Genomic DNA, 15,488 nt, shown 5'->3' on the forward strand with positions numbered 1-15,488 from the left:
TCTACTAATGGATTTTGATTTTATTTTTTTTTTATAAACACGTCACCCACACCACCTCATATCTAAATAATATGTTCTACAATTCTTTTGTAACAAATTTGATTTAAAATCAGTAATTTAGAACCATGAGAATAACAGACTGTACTGGTATATTATTAGTAGTACTAATATGAAGTGACAAGGAGATAATGATAATTATCCTAATAATTTTCTCATCCAAATTACTTGTGAAATATTTTAAAAACAAGCACTTAAGACAAAATCTGCATGCCTCTTTTAAGTGACAAAACCTAGTTGTCATTTTATTACCAATTAAAGTTATTACACTGTATTTACTATTTTGTAAAATATAAGAATCAAAATCCTTATGAAAATGTGACAGCAATGCACTGAAATAATTGCATACAAAAAACCCACACAAGACAAAAGAGAAAAAAATACTCTGGGTTCCTAAAGCTCTAGGGCTGCAAATACTATATTATGTTATTCTTTGCCAAAAAAAAAAAAAAAAAAGATAAAGGAACGTTCCATAAAGCCCCTCATGACTAGTAATTTGAATCCATAGGTCCTGAGAAATGTCACTAACATTTAGCAGGCTAAAGGAAATACTTATAAATAAAAAGAGAATGGCAGCCGTCTTGTTTCTGGGATGATTCACAATAAGGAACATGTTTGCTCCCTTGTCAGCAATCTATCACCTAGCATGAAAGCTGGCTGGGTCTGCGTCAGTACCCAACAAACCCCATTTGACTTTCCCAGCATAATGTCCCGCACTCAGCGTTCCTTACGCAAGTCTATCGGAATCTTGGTTTTATACACTCAGGGCATGGATAATTAAGGTATTAAATGTTATTAATCTGAATATAAGAAATATCAGGGGATAAAAACACAAAATGCCTCCAAATCTTCCAAGATTATATCCCTTGAACATAAAGGAGGCAGCATCTTCCATGACTAAAATTTTGCGTATCAAAAGAACGGGAGAAAATGTAACTGAAATGTTACAAGCTGCCAGGACACACTTGAGCGCTCAACTTAAGTTGCCTTCTTTTCAGTAGGTCTGAATACCAGCTCATCACATCCACCCAAAAAGGGACACATGTTTGACATGTTTAAGTAATCAAATGAAGAGCAGTGTATGTGCCTACACATACTGAAACTGTATGTTTTCTTAACCAAGTCAAACAATTTTCTAAATATTAGAAATAGATGAAATACATCTATGCACTTCAAAATTGGTAAGTGGCATATCCCCAAATGTTTAGAATTAGTTGTCTATGAACAGGCATATAATTTCTGATTTATACGTCCGATTTTTGCTTTTGTTTAGAGCACAGCTGCTAAACTGCTGCAGACAAAGAAAGATAATACAGCTGACCTTCTATCAATGAAATCCATAACTGGATGGCATAAGCGTCCGAGAAAAAAAACAGATCGTGTCTATATATGTGTATGCACAAACCCATGTATCTCACACACATACCCCATCTATCTTTCATGTTGAAGAGAATAGCTTCAAGCAGTTAGTTATCAACAATGCCTTGGGAGATTTTGTAACACGGTTAACAGAATTGCACAAAGCTTTAATTTTTAAGAAAAAAGGATAACAGAAAATCATTAGCAGCTGAAGTGACAGTAGCCTTTGGGGAATGATCCATCTCATTGCTCTTGAAAAGAGAAATTGGAGTGCTAGAGACTTTAACACCAGTTCATTTTCACTACCTGGAATTTGTCTTTATCTGCCAGAGAAAGATAAAGAACTGTAAAAATTCAGTTCCTTGGCTATTTGTGTACAAATCAGCCACCAAGCACTGTGTTATTGACAGATCTATTTGGAGACTGCATTTAATTACACTCAGTTCTAAGTTACGGTTAATTGTGTTTTACTGAGCTGCAGCAGAAACCCACTCTGAATATCATGTTAGGTGATGTTTCTTGATAAGAACCACTTAATACAATACAAATATGTATTCCAATGTGCAAAATTAAAAATATACTTTTGGCAATCCAAACATTTGTAGAATTGTGCTTTATAATTACATGTATAGCAGATTTGTTAAAATATTTCATGCTTTTTGCACTAACATGAAAACCAGCAACAGCACAATTGTTAGTAATCATGAATGGCTGAAAAAATTCCACAAACTACTTACAATCTTAAAATCTGTATAAAACTATGAGTTACAATATCTGGTATGGGTATTATTGGTTTAATAAACCATTTTGAAAGTGCATTCTGGCTGCCAGAGTCACGGATGTGTGATGCGTACAGTAAATTTCCCATATCCTGAAATAAGACACAACAGAAAACTGTGCAAAAAATGTGCTCTGTCAGTAGGTGATGAATTACCAAACAAAGGGAAAAAAGAAGAGAAAAAAATATCAAAGCATGAAAATATCTACATTTAAAAACAACAACAGTAAACAACCCAATTTTTAATGAACTAAATAAAGATCCTACTGGAAACACACACGAAGACGAACAAGAAAACTCTTAGAGCGATTATGCAAGAAGTTACATATGTAAGAAACCTCTTTCTCAAAGAGCAAGATGGTTTTCCGTATTCAAAATGTTACATCATTGAAAAATATTATAGCTAAATGTATAATCATATTCAACGATGCAATGTTCCCGATAAAATTAAGAATTTAAAAAAAAATATAAAAAGAAATGCCTAATATGTATAGGCCCTACTGCAGGTTTGCAGCATTAATTATATAAAGCCAGTAGCCTCAAAAAATAAGTTTGAATTCACAGTTAATATAATTAAGTAATGAAGAGGCACATCTATGCCGTGACTTAACATGATTCTTGCCATGAAATTCTACTAAACGCTTGCTCACATATGGCTATAAACGCAAATTAGACTTCTCAAATTCCAGGTAGACTGTTTCGTTTTAGCACACTCATTTTTGCTGTGTGTTAGCAAACAGAAACATGTGTTAGTTTTAATTCTCTGGTTAATAAATGTATTTATTCCAGGAATATACGTCAACATAATCTGAAGCTTGAACAAGACAAGTAGCTTGCATGAGATAATTGCCACAGAGGAAAACTTTGGCTTAGTATGAGCCATATAACTTCATTTGCTAAAACCAGATTAAGTTGAATATATGCAAATTTGTACATTCATTTAACTTTCAGGAAGCATTTGGAACATCCATGGCAAGTAAGGATAATTAACTAAATTTTGAAAGCATTTTATGCCTACGCTTGATCATGTAATGAAATCCATTGTAATTACAACCAATTCTATACGAGGAACTCAAAGATTATGAACTCCGTCAATATGAACATCACCAGTAGCAGAGAGAAGTACCATAATGTTTGTGCTTATAACAAAAATTGTCCTATTTTGAGAGTATATCATTAAGCCAAATTTACTAATCCTTCGATCTATGAACTGTGATTTTCCATACAATCAATTGTAATTTCATCTTTGACAGTACTGTAACATGTAAATTGTTAAATACTGTGAATAAGTACAGTGATGAAGAAAAACTGAGGTACTGTATGTCCTAATACTTAAAAGAGCTTGTAATAAGATAATGGAACCATTGCAATTGTTGACTTTATGAGATAAAGGGATAAGACTTGGTTTCCCTATGTGAGTTTTCCACTCCCTAAAGCTTAAAATGAAGAGAACAACATTCACATGAGCTGGTTTCAGCAGACTTACTAAATGGGCCCATAAAGCCACTATAATTTACTAAATGTTAGGAGTTAACAGATTTTTGCTGCAAAAACTCATATTTTCCTATTTTACATCCTTTTGATATAAAAAGACAGTGCTAGAATTATCTATGACAATTAACAAAAGCAATTTTTAATTTGTATTTGATATTTATCGTATTGGATAATGAGCAATCAGGTTTAAGTCTTACTATAGACATTTACTTCGGAGAAAAACGTTCAAAGCAGTTACCACTGGAAGATTCTTGTAAATAAACTTATTTTTCCTTTTAAGGATCAATTAAAATTGATTCTTTCTGAATGGGAGTGAAAAAAAAATCACAAATGGTTTTAAAACACAGAGCTATTCATGACAGTTCTGTAATTTGATTCATGCAAATCTGTCAGGGATAAAAATCAAGCACAATTTAATTTCAAATCTTTCCCAACCAGCAGCTGCTGAACAATTTATGCACTACTTTTCTATTTTTACTGCAGGATAATGACAATGATGAATGCTTTTCCTTAGAAATAAATATTCATTAAGCAGGCTCAGATCAAAGCTATACCCTTCCAAAAGCCCACGAATGTGCAAGATCCATTTGCCTCTTCTAAGATATTTATTTAGGAGGAAGATGGAACTGTGCCCACAAATGCATCTCATAACAATTTAATAGTTCACTTAAATTAAACCTATGGCAATACTTACTTCTAACCTCAGTATCAATATTATTAAAGTTGGTGTCAACTCTGATAATACCACATACATGTGGGTGAACAGCAGATTAGTTATGGATATAAATCAGATAAGCCCAAAGGTAAAGCATTAAGGAGAATTAAAAGGAAGTTAACTGCCAGTGAACTGCGTGATGTAGGTCACTGTTTTTCTATCCAATCTAGTAGTGAACATAAGTTCACAGACAAGGATCAAGTGGTAGCTCATTATGCCATGATTTACATGGTCTACAACTTTTTTTGAGCAGACGAGTCATTCTATCAAAAAGGATTGTTTAAAATGACAATAACATTGGCATGTTGTGTGCTTCAATACTCAGAACCACTTTAAGCTACTGGTACTTAATCAGAAGTGGTAAAAAAAACGGTCTACTGTTATTTCACACTGTTGTATTATCAGTTATATGCTTCCTTGGCTCCAATACTTCACTGTTATGCTTCACTACACATACTATACTGCCTTGCTGGAAACTGAAAACACCTTAACTTTCAAGAGCTAATAAGAATATCCAGATGTGTGTGTGTATATACGGACGCCTAAAATGCATACGATCTATGCATGTATAAGAATCATAACCAGACGTGATTTTATAGAAGCTAATACCAGCATATGGATGTGGTTTTTCACATGTCCTCTGTTGTGGAAAAAAGATAAATGGGCTCCTACAGAGGACAATTCAGGGCACCTAGTCAGAGTCCCTGCCTTGATTCTCCCTCTAAGCTTCTTTCTTATAGCTGAATATAGGCAAATTCCAGCCTCTTTAGGCTAACGTCTCCTTTTGTTAAAACCTTTCCTTCCCCAGAATAATCACATTAAAACAGAAGGGTGGTCTTCTTTTCATGCTGGATGACATTTTGAAATTGCTGTAATTATATAGAGCACTTAAGTATGATTTTTTACAAGGCTTTCCTCACAGAAATATTGTTCTGCAAAAGCTGATAATTCATCTACTTAGGCATACAACTTTAATCTTATTCTCTTTTTATGCCAATTCTGTGTTGGAAAAATTCCACCAATTTCAAAGGATTTCACTGTTGCAAGCGATGAAGAAACTAGACAGTAACATTTAAAGTCATATCAACAATACTGAATTAGCTTTTTCTTAACTATATTATCTACCTACTGGACAATATTTTCTGTTTAGCTCATTAAACTGTAATTGCACAGAGTACAGCCCAAATCAGAATTCAAGCTTTTTTGGTCTAGCATGCAATGGAACAGCTAAATTTTGCTTAGTTTTGTTGCTGTTTTAGTAAAAAAAAATCTTTAAATCAAACACCAAAATAAAGCTGCCAAGACTGGATGTGGATAGGGTTATTTACTAATTACTTAAAATTACAAACACACAAACAAAACTTTAACCACAAATTCACAACTTTAAATATATAAGTGCCCCTCTCCATTCTTTCTCTCCCATTCAAGGATATATTTTGCAGACACCTTGATGCTCTTGTCTTCCAGGTGAAACAGGTGAAAATGAATGAGCTCTCTGGCATTCTTGTAATTTGCACCAATGTGCCTTCAATATACAGACATCCACATATGCACACACCACAGAGAAGGGCTGAGCGCTTATAAAACAGATGTCTCTGAGAGTAAGTGCAGGCTGCCAATATACAGAAGCCCAAAAACAACAGAAACCAATCATTCTAAGAAAATTTTTTCTAACTTACCTTGAGACACTCTTCTTGTTTGAAGAGATCTTCACAATCCTTAGCCTGCAGAACAGGAGAATTAAGGCGCTCTTCTACTTCAGACAAGGCTTGCAGAAGGTGAAGGATCTCTGCCAGGTATGTAGAAGGCACATGAGTGGTTTCCACAGTCATAGTTTCAGTCACCACAAAAGTTGTATCTTCATGAACTGTTTGCTAGTATAGATATACAACAGAATGCTTCCTTTAGTTTCTCAACACTACACAAACTTATAACTTAATGCAATTTCCAGTTCACAACCTAGAAACAATTAAGAATAATTTCTAAGGACAAATGCAGGAAATATTTGAGGTTTCTGACATAGATCACTCACACTCCACTAGTCTGTTTGAAATGGCAGGTACTAAAATTAATCCATGCAAAAGTGTACAAACTTTTCTTCTACTTGCTGAAGAAATGAAGATAGGAAATGCAAGAGTACTCTAAGATTACAGTGTTACTGAGATTTTAGTACTAGCGCTTTCATTTTAAGTCATCACACCTCTTCAAGAATCTGTTCTTCATTATAGAAATTCCATGCGTTCCAGGCCTAAAATACTAAATCATTTCAAGGTGTCAAGTAAAATAATGACTTGTGTGATAGACACAATTACTTAAATGGCATGCAACACAAAACAACTAGGTCAACTCAGCGTTTTCAACCCTGTACTAAAACCCTTCTCTCTAAACTAGAAAGTAGAATTTGAGATTTTGTGGTTTGAAAGGTCTTTAATGCATTCATATTTCTAAAAGAAATCTCAGCAACATACCTCTTCAGGAAATTTTTTTTTTTTTTTTATCTGGACAAATATGAAATAGACACTCTATTCTGAAAGCAGATGCATACACCAAATGTAAAGAAATCCCAGAATGTTCTGGTTCCAAGAAAATAGCTAGTTGATCTATGGCATTTAGAAAGATACTGACATATAAGGTGACACAACAATGACTGCTTAGATAAATTCTCTACATTTCTGATTAGATGTGTTTATGGATCATAGATAAAAAGTAACACCAAAAGTGTGCTTTGGAGCAGGGAGAACTGTGATTACTTCTTTTAACTAAACTTCAAATACATGATCACCTGTATCTCCATTAGAAAAGGCAAAATTTAAGAGATAAAAATTATTTGTGATTTTTGTAAGCGTAAGTTGTTATTTATTTGTTTTGTCACATCACATAGGATTCCTAGTGTGGGACCAAGATCCATTGTGCTTGATGTCTGTCTTCTCAAAAATATAAACTTTTCTTATGGAGGCCCACAAAGAACTTTTACAAGCAATTGCTGGTAAACGTTCTTTCAAAAATCATATTATTTAGATGTTTCAGTCCTAACACAGATAATCACTGATTTTGGAGCCGTATACGTGAAAGACAATGGATCAATGGTCCTGCATAAAAAAATACCATTAGTTAGCTATGCTGTATGTAAAAGAAAAGAAATATAAACCCTATCTTGCACCTACTACCTCAGCAATGTGTCTCATTTTAATTCGTCTATTTGCCCCGACCATTCTTTCGTCATAAGACGTTTCTCTCCTCAGTTACCGGGCTGAGTCGTCTGCTTCTTCAATTTTCTTAAAATACGCATATACACACTCTAGAAGATGTACGCATATCACATATAAAGCCCATAAAGTTATCTGTAGACTTGTATTATTCTGTTGCACTTCTTACGCAAATTTAGCCGCTTTGCTTACGCTTGTCTCACTAAATGACTTTCTCAGTACATCTGCTAACACTGAAACCTCTCTAATTATTGTATCACTGCTATCATTTTTATTATTTAAAATGAATTGCTTAAAAAACCATTGTGTTTGCCCGCCGTATGTTTCACGAATCACACACTCTGCAAAAATAACAGTTTACCCCACTAAAACTAAAGAAAAAGCTGTCCCAGTTGATTAGAAAATGAGAGATTCTCAACAGACCTCTGAGGCGTGTAACAATGTATTTTCATTCCTCAATACTACACTGTGACATTTCCACATGTAGCAAAGAACTTTAGACCCACATGTGGAACATTTTAACTATAATTGTATTTTTCTTTTTGACCAAGAAGACAGAATATTTATATTCACAGTAAAGAAAAGAGCATGCTAGGTATGCAAGGTTATTCACTCAAAACGTGGTCACATGAATATGTAAAGTGACACACAAAATATAAATAGTTTCCATAGTTGTATTAGTTTAATCTATTATTTTTCAACCCAAATTTAGGCTAGTAACTATGTAGACATGTACACATACATGCACACACATACATGTATAAGTGCGTATGTAAAACAAATTCTGTGCCTTCTTGCTCTAAATAATTCCTGAAACCACAAAAAAGCCACGCAGAAATCTGATGGCTGAGAACTTCATGGATATCATGCTCAATTATTTATAGTAGCACCACAGTTGGGCATCTTTCAATCACTGCTACAAAGAACTCATACGAAAGCACTCTTCAAGGCAAAATTAATTAAAATCTAAAGACAGGACTGAACCTTGTATGACATATATGGTTTAGTAATCCCTCAAAATATGTGTAATATTTAACTCTTATCAATGTTAATGAGACGTACGCAACCATATATTCATACTGCCCTTTACAGAAAACATTCATATTTCTTACAGTCGGGTGATTACTCATACAGTTCTTAAGTAAACATGACTCAGGAGATTTCTAGTTCAAGCAAACCATCAATGTTTATACTGTTAGTTAAACTGTAAACTGTACTACAACCTGATAAATAAATAAATGGATTGATATTTGAAAGTAGAGGCCTACCAGAACCTGCCCTCATATTTGGCAACATTATTTAATACCTTATTCTAAAAAAAAAAGAGTAACAATCCAAATTAATTAGTTTCTAAATACTATTTAAATAAAAGAGTTAGGAATTTGATACAACTTTAGAAATCAAGGATTAAATTTCTTTGACTTTAGTGGGTTTTTCGATAGGTCACAGGTCTTTCCTTCTATCTGTCCCTCATTGACGGTAGCATAACAGAACCCAAGGCAGAAGCTAGCGTCTTGCACTAAGGAACAGAGGGTAGGCATATGCAGAATCAACAATTTTAACCAGCAAAGAAAGGGAAAAATTTTTGGCTTGTCCCTATGTTTGCTGGCAGTCCTTCCCTATATTCTGGACAAGCTTCTTTACCAGAAATGCATAGCTGAAACTGAATCATATACTAAAATTGTAATGTGTAGAAACTTCAAAAAAAAAAAGGCGATTGTATCAGCTGTGAACCACTATTATTAGAAATAATATTCATTCAGTAATGATATATGTCATTGCTAATGCCAAAATGGTTCGTCAGAAGCAAGGCAGGTTAACATTTTATAGGGATTAAAAATAAATAAGAAAATGGAAATTAAAGTTTTAGATAATCATTTAAGAATGGTTTTGAATAAGTTGAATCTGACAAGTAGCAAACTACATTAGATTGTTACTTGAATATACTCAAACCCAAATAATATTTAAAAATAATACATAATACAAATAAATTGTTAAGAATTATGGGGAAATGCTGGTGTGAATGGCCATTTCCTATATTGTTATTTCTGCAAAATAAAATTTTAGTGATATTAATTTATTGTGTATTTTTAATTGATTGTCAGTGATATACTGATGTGCAAATTATTTCTAGTCTCTGAAACAACCAACTTTTTTTGGGCTAATGCTTAACATTTCATGCATTGCTTTTCACCAAGCATTATCATCATCACTATAATAGTAAATTGCATTTTCTTCCCCATCATTCCATATTTTTAACTAAGGGATAAGATCTCTCCATAAACATAACTCTACCTACACGTGAGAAACTGATTTTATTGTTAGCTACCGCATCCTACCAGGTGAAACACAGAGATAAGAAATACATCCAGGAACTGCCCTTACAGAGAAGGGCAATAAGCAAAAAAAGTAATGAACAAAACCAAGCTAACAAAAACCCCCAACAAAAAAAGAACTGCATGAATTATGCAGGTTTTTCCCCCAAAATCAAATATCCTCCCCAAGGAAGTATCTGTAATAATTATTGCCTACATCTAGAACAGTATTACCTGGTGGCACCAGAGCTAAACATCCCTGGAGAATGCTGTTCATTTCATTTTAGCATTGGAAAAACTCAGTGTTAAAGCACAGTTCACCCATCTCGGTATATCCATTTCCTTTCCTCTTTCCGCAGAGGGAACGATCTCAACATCACTTTTGCTGTTCAACAGTTTACACCCAGAGAGATTCCGACCTTTTTGTATTAGGCCTTGACAACTTTTCCATTTTTGGTCCCTTCTGACTATAGGCCTCCAAACTCCTAGTGACCTTAGCGCGCTGTGCTTGTGAGTTAGTAACTTCACGCAAACAGAATACGTGGGAGGAATAAGGTGGCAAAACACACCTATCAGCACTACTGCACCATGACACTGCTCCTAGCAGCATCCTGATGAGAAGTTCAGGAAAAACAAACATACGTGTGCCTCCTCCTGCCTAAGAAAGTATTTTTTAAAAGCAGCTGTAAGATATATGAGAGTGTAAAAAGTCAGTCATCTCTGAGGTATAAACATAAGGCATGGACACATACAAATAAAAGAAGCAGATAGCAGACACCTTCTGGACAAAGGCAGTCATGCCTCAAAATGTCCAATAGACTTTGGAAGAGTTTATTGCTTTCTAGAGCAAACTCGAAACTATGTATTTTTTGCTAGCCTGTGGTTAGCATCAATATACTGAATAAAAAATTAAAAACACAGAAGTATGATTGAATGTCGTCAGAGCTCAATAAAACCACTCTATGATTCTATGACTCCATAAAGAAGTTTTTATTCACCCCTTCCTATACCAACTGTGAGTGGCGACATCAGCAGACATTCAGAAAAATAAATTCTGTGTCTTCAGTATTGCTACCATGTCTTACCTGTAAGTATGTACATATGTAGAAGGTAGATCAAATTTACACCAATAACATGGAATTTTCATTATGAGATTGGATGGCCTTAGTCAATCACAAAAAAGTTAACTATCAGTACAAAAAGCAGCATCTCTCTAGTACAGAGCGACCTAAATCCTCACTACAGGATTAAAAATTTATAAAATGCTTACGTAATTCCATATAGGCAAGGTCTTAAAAGGCTCTTGGCAGCATTAAAATCTATTTAAAATAATATTTTTTTTAATCCTATTTTCAAGTAAGAGTGCAAATATTTTCTCATGTATGTGACTTTTCTATTCACGTATGATAGCAGTCCACAAAAGCCTGCATGCTGCACTACTTAAAACATGTATTTTAATGCTTGTACCTGACTTCAGTGACCCATATAAGAATTGAAACTTTAAAAATACACATGATCATTTTCAGCACTGTTCTTGGACAAAGAGCGCTTTATGTCTTCACAACACTTCACTGCTAAGGCACATCTTACTGATTGAGAAGTGCTGCATTAACAGTTTTTATTCTATGACAAAATGAATCTATCCATTTGATCTATATATAAAATGAAATAAAGCCAGTTAAAATGAAACTATTCTTAATAATAGCATTAATTAGAAAACATTTCAGTAAATTTTACATGTTAGGAATAGCAATAGAAAATTGCAGGCTTTGATTTTGAAAACCATCAATCAACAGGCATTAACCAGTGTGAACTTACTTCCACTGGCTTATTTTCGACCTTCATAACTTGATTGAAATGCAAAGCTTTTCTCCATAAGAAAAGGTCTGTTCCCTGTACTTTTAGGCTTCAATTATGAGACATCTCCCAAAACCTCAGATAGTCGTGCTACACTCTGATGAGCTCTGCATGGTGGGCTGGATAGATACCTGTGGTTGCTGGGCTCAAAGACTTGGATGTCTATTTATTCCACTCCCAGTTGGTCTTTTATTTTTTTATTTATTTTAGTGCGTTGTTTTTACATTTAGATAAAAAAAAAAAAAAAAGACACAGACAAAAGGTATAATAGTTGGTTTTAAACATTAAACCCAGAGTAATTCATCATTGTATCGGTTGTATGCATAGTGGTAACTTTGGTTTCTTTCTTTATTTATTTACTTATTTATTTTTTCCCCAGGAGGTAAATATACAGTTTAAAAACTCTGACAAAGCATTTTGATGCTGCAGCCAGTCCTCTGTGTTCTGCACACTCCTGTGCCTTTAGAGCCTTCCAAGACATCAAATACACTCAGTCACAAGTGGTAAAATGAAGAGCTTTGGCAACCCCTTTTTCAGTTGCTTAACAGTGCTTTTCTTTTATTCTGGCTTAGATAATTGCCTCCAGATACGGACTCCTCAGGCTGAGGCACTGCTGCATATTGAACTTAGCTGCATCTTATTTGAAAACTTACCCATTGCTCCTTACTAAAGAGCTACTAGCATTCATGCCAATAAGAGATTAACACAACTCCATAAACTGGAAATGCGAGCCGTTCTGCTGTTAACTTTTAACCCTGACAGCTTCCATTGGTATGTATTTTTTAAGCAAAGAGAAAAAAAATTCGTTTCAACTATGGTGAGACTGGGACATAAGACTCTCATATGTGGTACTGTGTGTGATATAAGCCCTCTCTTTCAGAAAATAAAATAAAAAAAAAAAAAAATAGAGCACCGTGTATCATGCCACAGCTGCAATGTTAGCACGTCCTGAAGAAACCCCAAATCTGTTAGCATTATGGCATAATTGGAACTACTGGGATTTAGAAAGTGTCTCTTGTTTTAAATAAATTATGCACGTATTTTAATTACTTCTGATGGCATATCTCAATCTTAATTATTGAAGTAATTCAAAACTGGCAAGTAAAAGGAAATTTGTATGTCTCTGTCATGTGACTTTAAACAGATATTTGTAACATTATAAAAGGAATTATTAAAATATTTAAAGACTACACCTCTTAACCATTTAACAACCACTGCTCAGGCCATGTACAGTCACTGACATTTTTGGAGGGAAGGTAAGCCTTTACCTACCAGTGAGTCAAAAGAGATAGCCTTCTCAGTGTTAGAAATCAGTAAATGAGCAAATACTTAGGTACTCATCTTACATTTTGGAATGAAAAAAAATCAGGACACATTGCAAAATCTACATCCTAGGCTAGTTTTCAACAGATATTTAAATCTTTATTTAGAATTTTATAAGGGTTTAACTGGAAAACACTTTTGTAATTGATTTATATGTGTTTTCTTCCAGTAGAGAAAATGTATTTGAAAGTTTTTATATACTAATTACAGAATACATAAATCCATAGAGTTGTTAACCATTTCTTGTATTCATCTTGTAATATTTTTCACAGCTGAAAAAATACATAGACATTATAAAGGAAATGTCATACTTAAGGAAGTATCTAGTTGACACTAGATTAAACTCTTTTGCACAGTCCTGTATCCTTGTAATCACGATGTCCAACCACGTCAGTCTCTATTGATTCTGTTAAACCAGCATTATGTACTCAAATTTGCCTGCACAACAGGAAATACTCAAAAGAATGTAAGGAATTTCAAATGATTTTTTACTCAAAATGGAATTTTAAAATTGTGTTTCTCAGACAGTGGTAAACTATAGAGAAAAAATAGTGTATAGAGCCAGAGCGTATAGAGCTATAGAACAGTGTAACAGCTATAGAGAAGAAACAGCTTCTGCACGATATGCTGGAAGGCAGCCTTCCTAGGAACGAACTTTGGTCAATGCCAACTTATTTAATGGATGATTTATTAAGACTACAGAAAAGCCCTAATCTTAGACAGCATTTATTCATGAAGCTTTTGGGCTGTCTTGAATACTAGTATATGTAACTCTACTGACCGATCACCAAGGAACCAATTAATATTAAATATAGCATAGCTATGTTAGAATACAGTCTATTGATGTCTAAATTGACTAACCCATTTTGAAATTGACTGTTGATTTGTGATGCTAACTTTCCAGATATTTATGCAAACTACATAATCTAAACGTACCCTTAAAGTACCACATTAGTGTTGAATGCTAACAGCTTCAAAGAGCAAGGTCCTAAACCTTAAACACTGACACCTTCCAGAAATAATAAAAGGTATTACCTAATTATTTTTGTTCTTTATCTCTTAAAATAACCTTAATCTACATTTATAGAGATGCAATCAAACAGAATAATAATAGGGGTTGTCACTTAGGCTGATTGATACTCCAAGACATAGATTATTTTTTTTTAAAATAACGTGAATGAAACTGCTACCAATCCAGCAGTTTTGAAAACTAATTAAATATACATACCTAGATATTCAGCATTTGCACTGTACATATACAAACTTACTTCCTTCTGCAGCTTTATAAGCGTACTCAGAGGCATCCATGCAAAAAAAAAACCAACCAAAAAAACCCAAACCACGAGTGACACTGACATCCTGAATCGCAGACAGGAGATAAAACATCATCTCTTCAAAAGATACTGTCATTTAGGGCCAGATTACTCTGCAGCAGGTCTTTTCCCATGTTATTTAATTCAATATTATAGCCAAGAATTTTGACACCGAATTCCTCCCCATGTAATTTATTATGTTAATAAATTATGATATGCTATATCAGATAAAATAAGATGGTAATTAGCTGTCTTTTTTCCCAAGTAGCTAGGTAATTATAAGGAAGAAAATACTATACTAGTAAAATGATCAGGTTTGTCCAAAGAAAATTGAAAAAAGGAACAACAGGATGCTATGTCACACGTGATTCTTTAACCAAAGGCTGTTGGTCCTGCTTCCATCGCAACCACACAAAGAACGGTAAGAAAAGCCTGTGGTGTGGCTAAGACTACATTCTTACAACCACTTCATATAAAGGCAGCATCCTACATCAGCTTTAGTCCAAGTTGCAGCAGTTTTCATTCCTATGTTATGAGGTGAAGATGTCAAGTTTCACTTCGAAACTAGAGAATGTAATTTAGATTGCTTCACTGAAGTTTATAACAGATGATGAAAAATGGCAGAGAAAAACCTCTTCTGTGAAGTTCTGTCATGTGTAAGACAGGATTTTTTAACTTCACTCTATTAAAATACTATAGCTTTGCAGTGATGATAGTGAATACGGTACAGAATTAATAAGGAGATATGAGAGAAGACTAATATGCTTTAGAAGAACCCAAAATACTGTAGTAAGCTGGTCCACTTTTACAAAAGGAGGCTATAGATGATCTTCACTTAAATTACCACAATGCTGTATGCATTCATTTTAGACACAGAGAAGGTAAAGTGCATTTTAAATTGCATGTATAAAACTAGCTCTTCTTCAGTTATATCAAAGACAATATGCATCTCCAGTGTACTTCCCATAGCTTTCGTATCTTAAATTGGACATGAAACTAAAGTATTTGAAATACAATTAAATTATTTTGAATAGATTTTTCTAATAGCAGTTTCCAGGTTGATGGATGCTA

At 34.0% G+C, this 15,488-nt stretch overlaps 1 protein-coding gene across 11 annotated transcripts in view; it reads right to left on the reverse strand.

The window, feature by feature from the left end:
- Nucleotides 1–15,488, reverse strand: part of DMD (dystrophin) — a 1,301,546-nt gene that overhangs the window by 645,582 nt on the left and 640,476 nt on the right. For all 11 annotated transcript variants that reach the window (XM_054189211.1, XM_054189212.1, XM_054189209.1 and 8 more), the window contains one exon: nucleotides 6,083–6,277. In XM_054189211.1, the coding sequence (XP_054045186.1) occupies nucleotides 6,083–6,277 (195 nt within the window). The remainder of the gene's footprint in view (nucleotides 1–6,082; nucleotides 6,278–15,488) is intronic.

This window comes from Rissa tridactyla, chromosome 1, assembly GCF_028500815.1.
Source record: "Rissa tridactyla isolate bRisTri1 chromosome 1, bRisTri1.patW.cur.20221130, whole genome shotgun sequence".
NCBI lineage: Eukaryota > Metazoa > Chordata > Aves > Charadriiformes > Laridae > Rissa > Rissa tridactyla.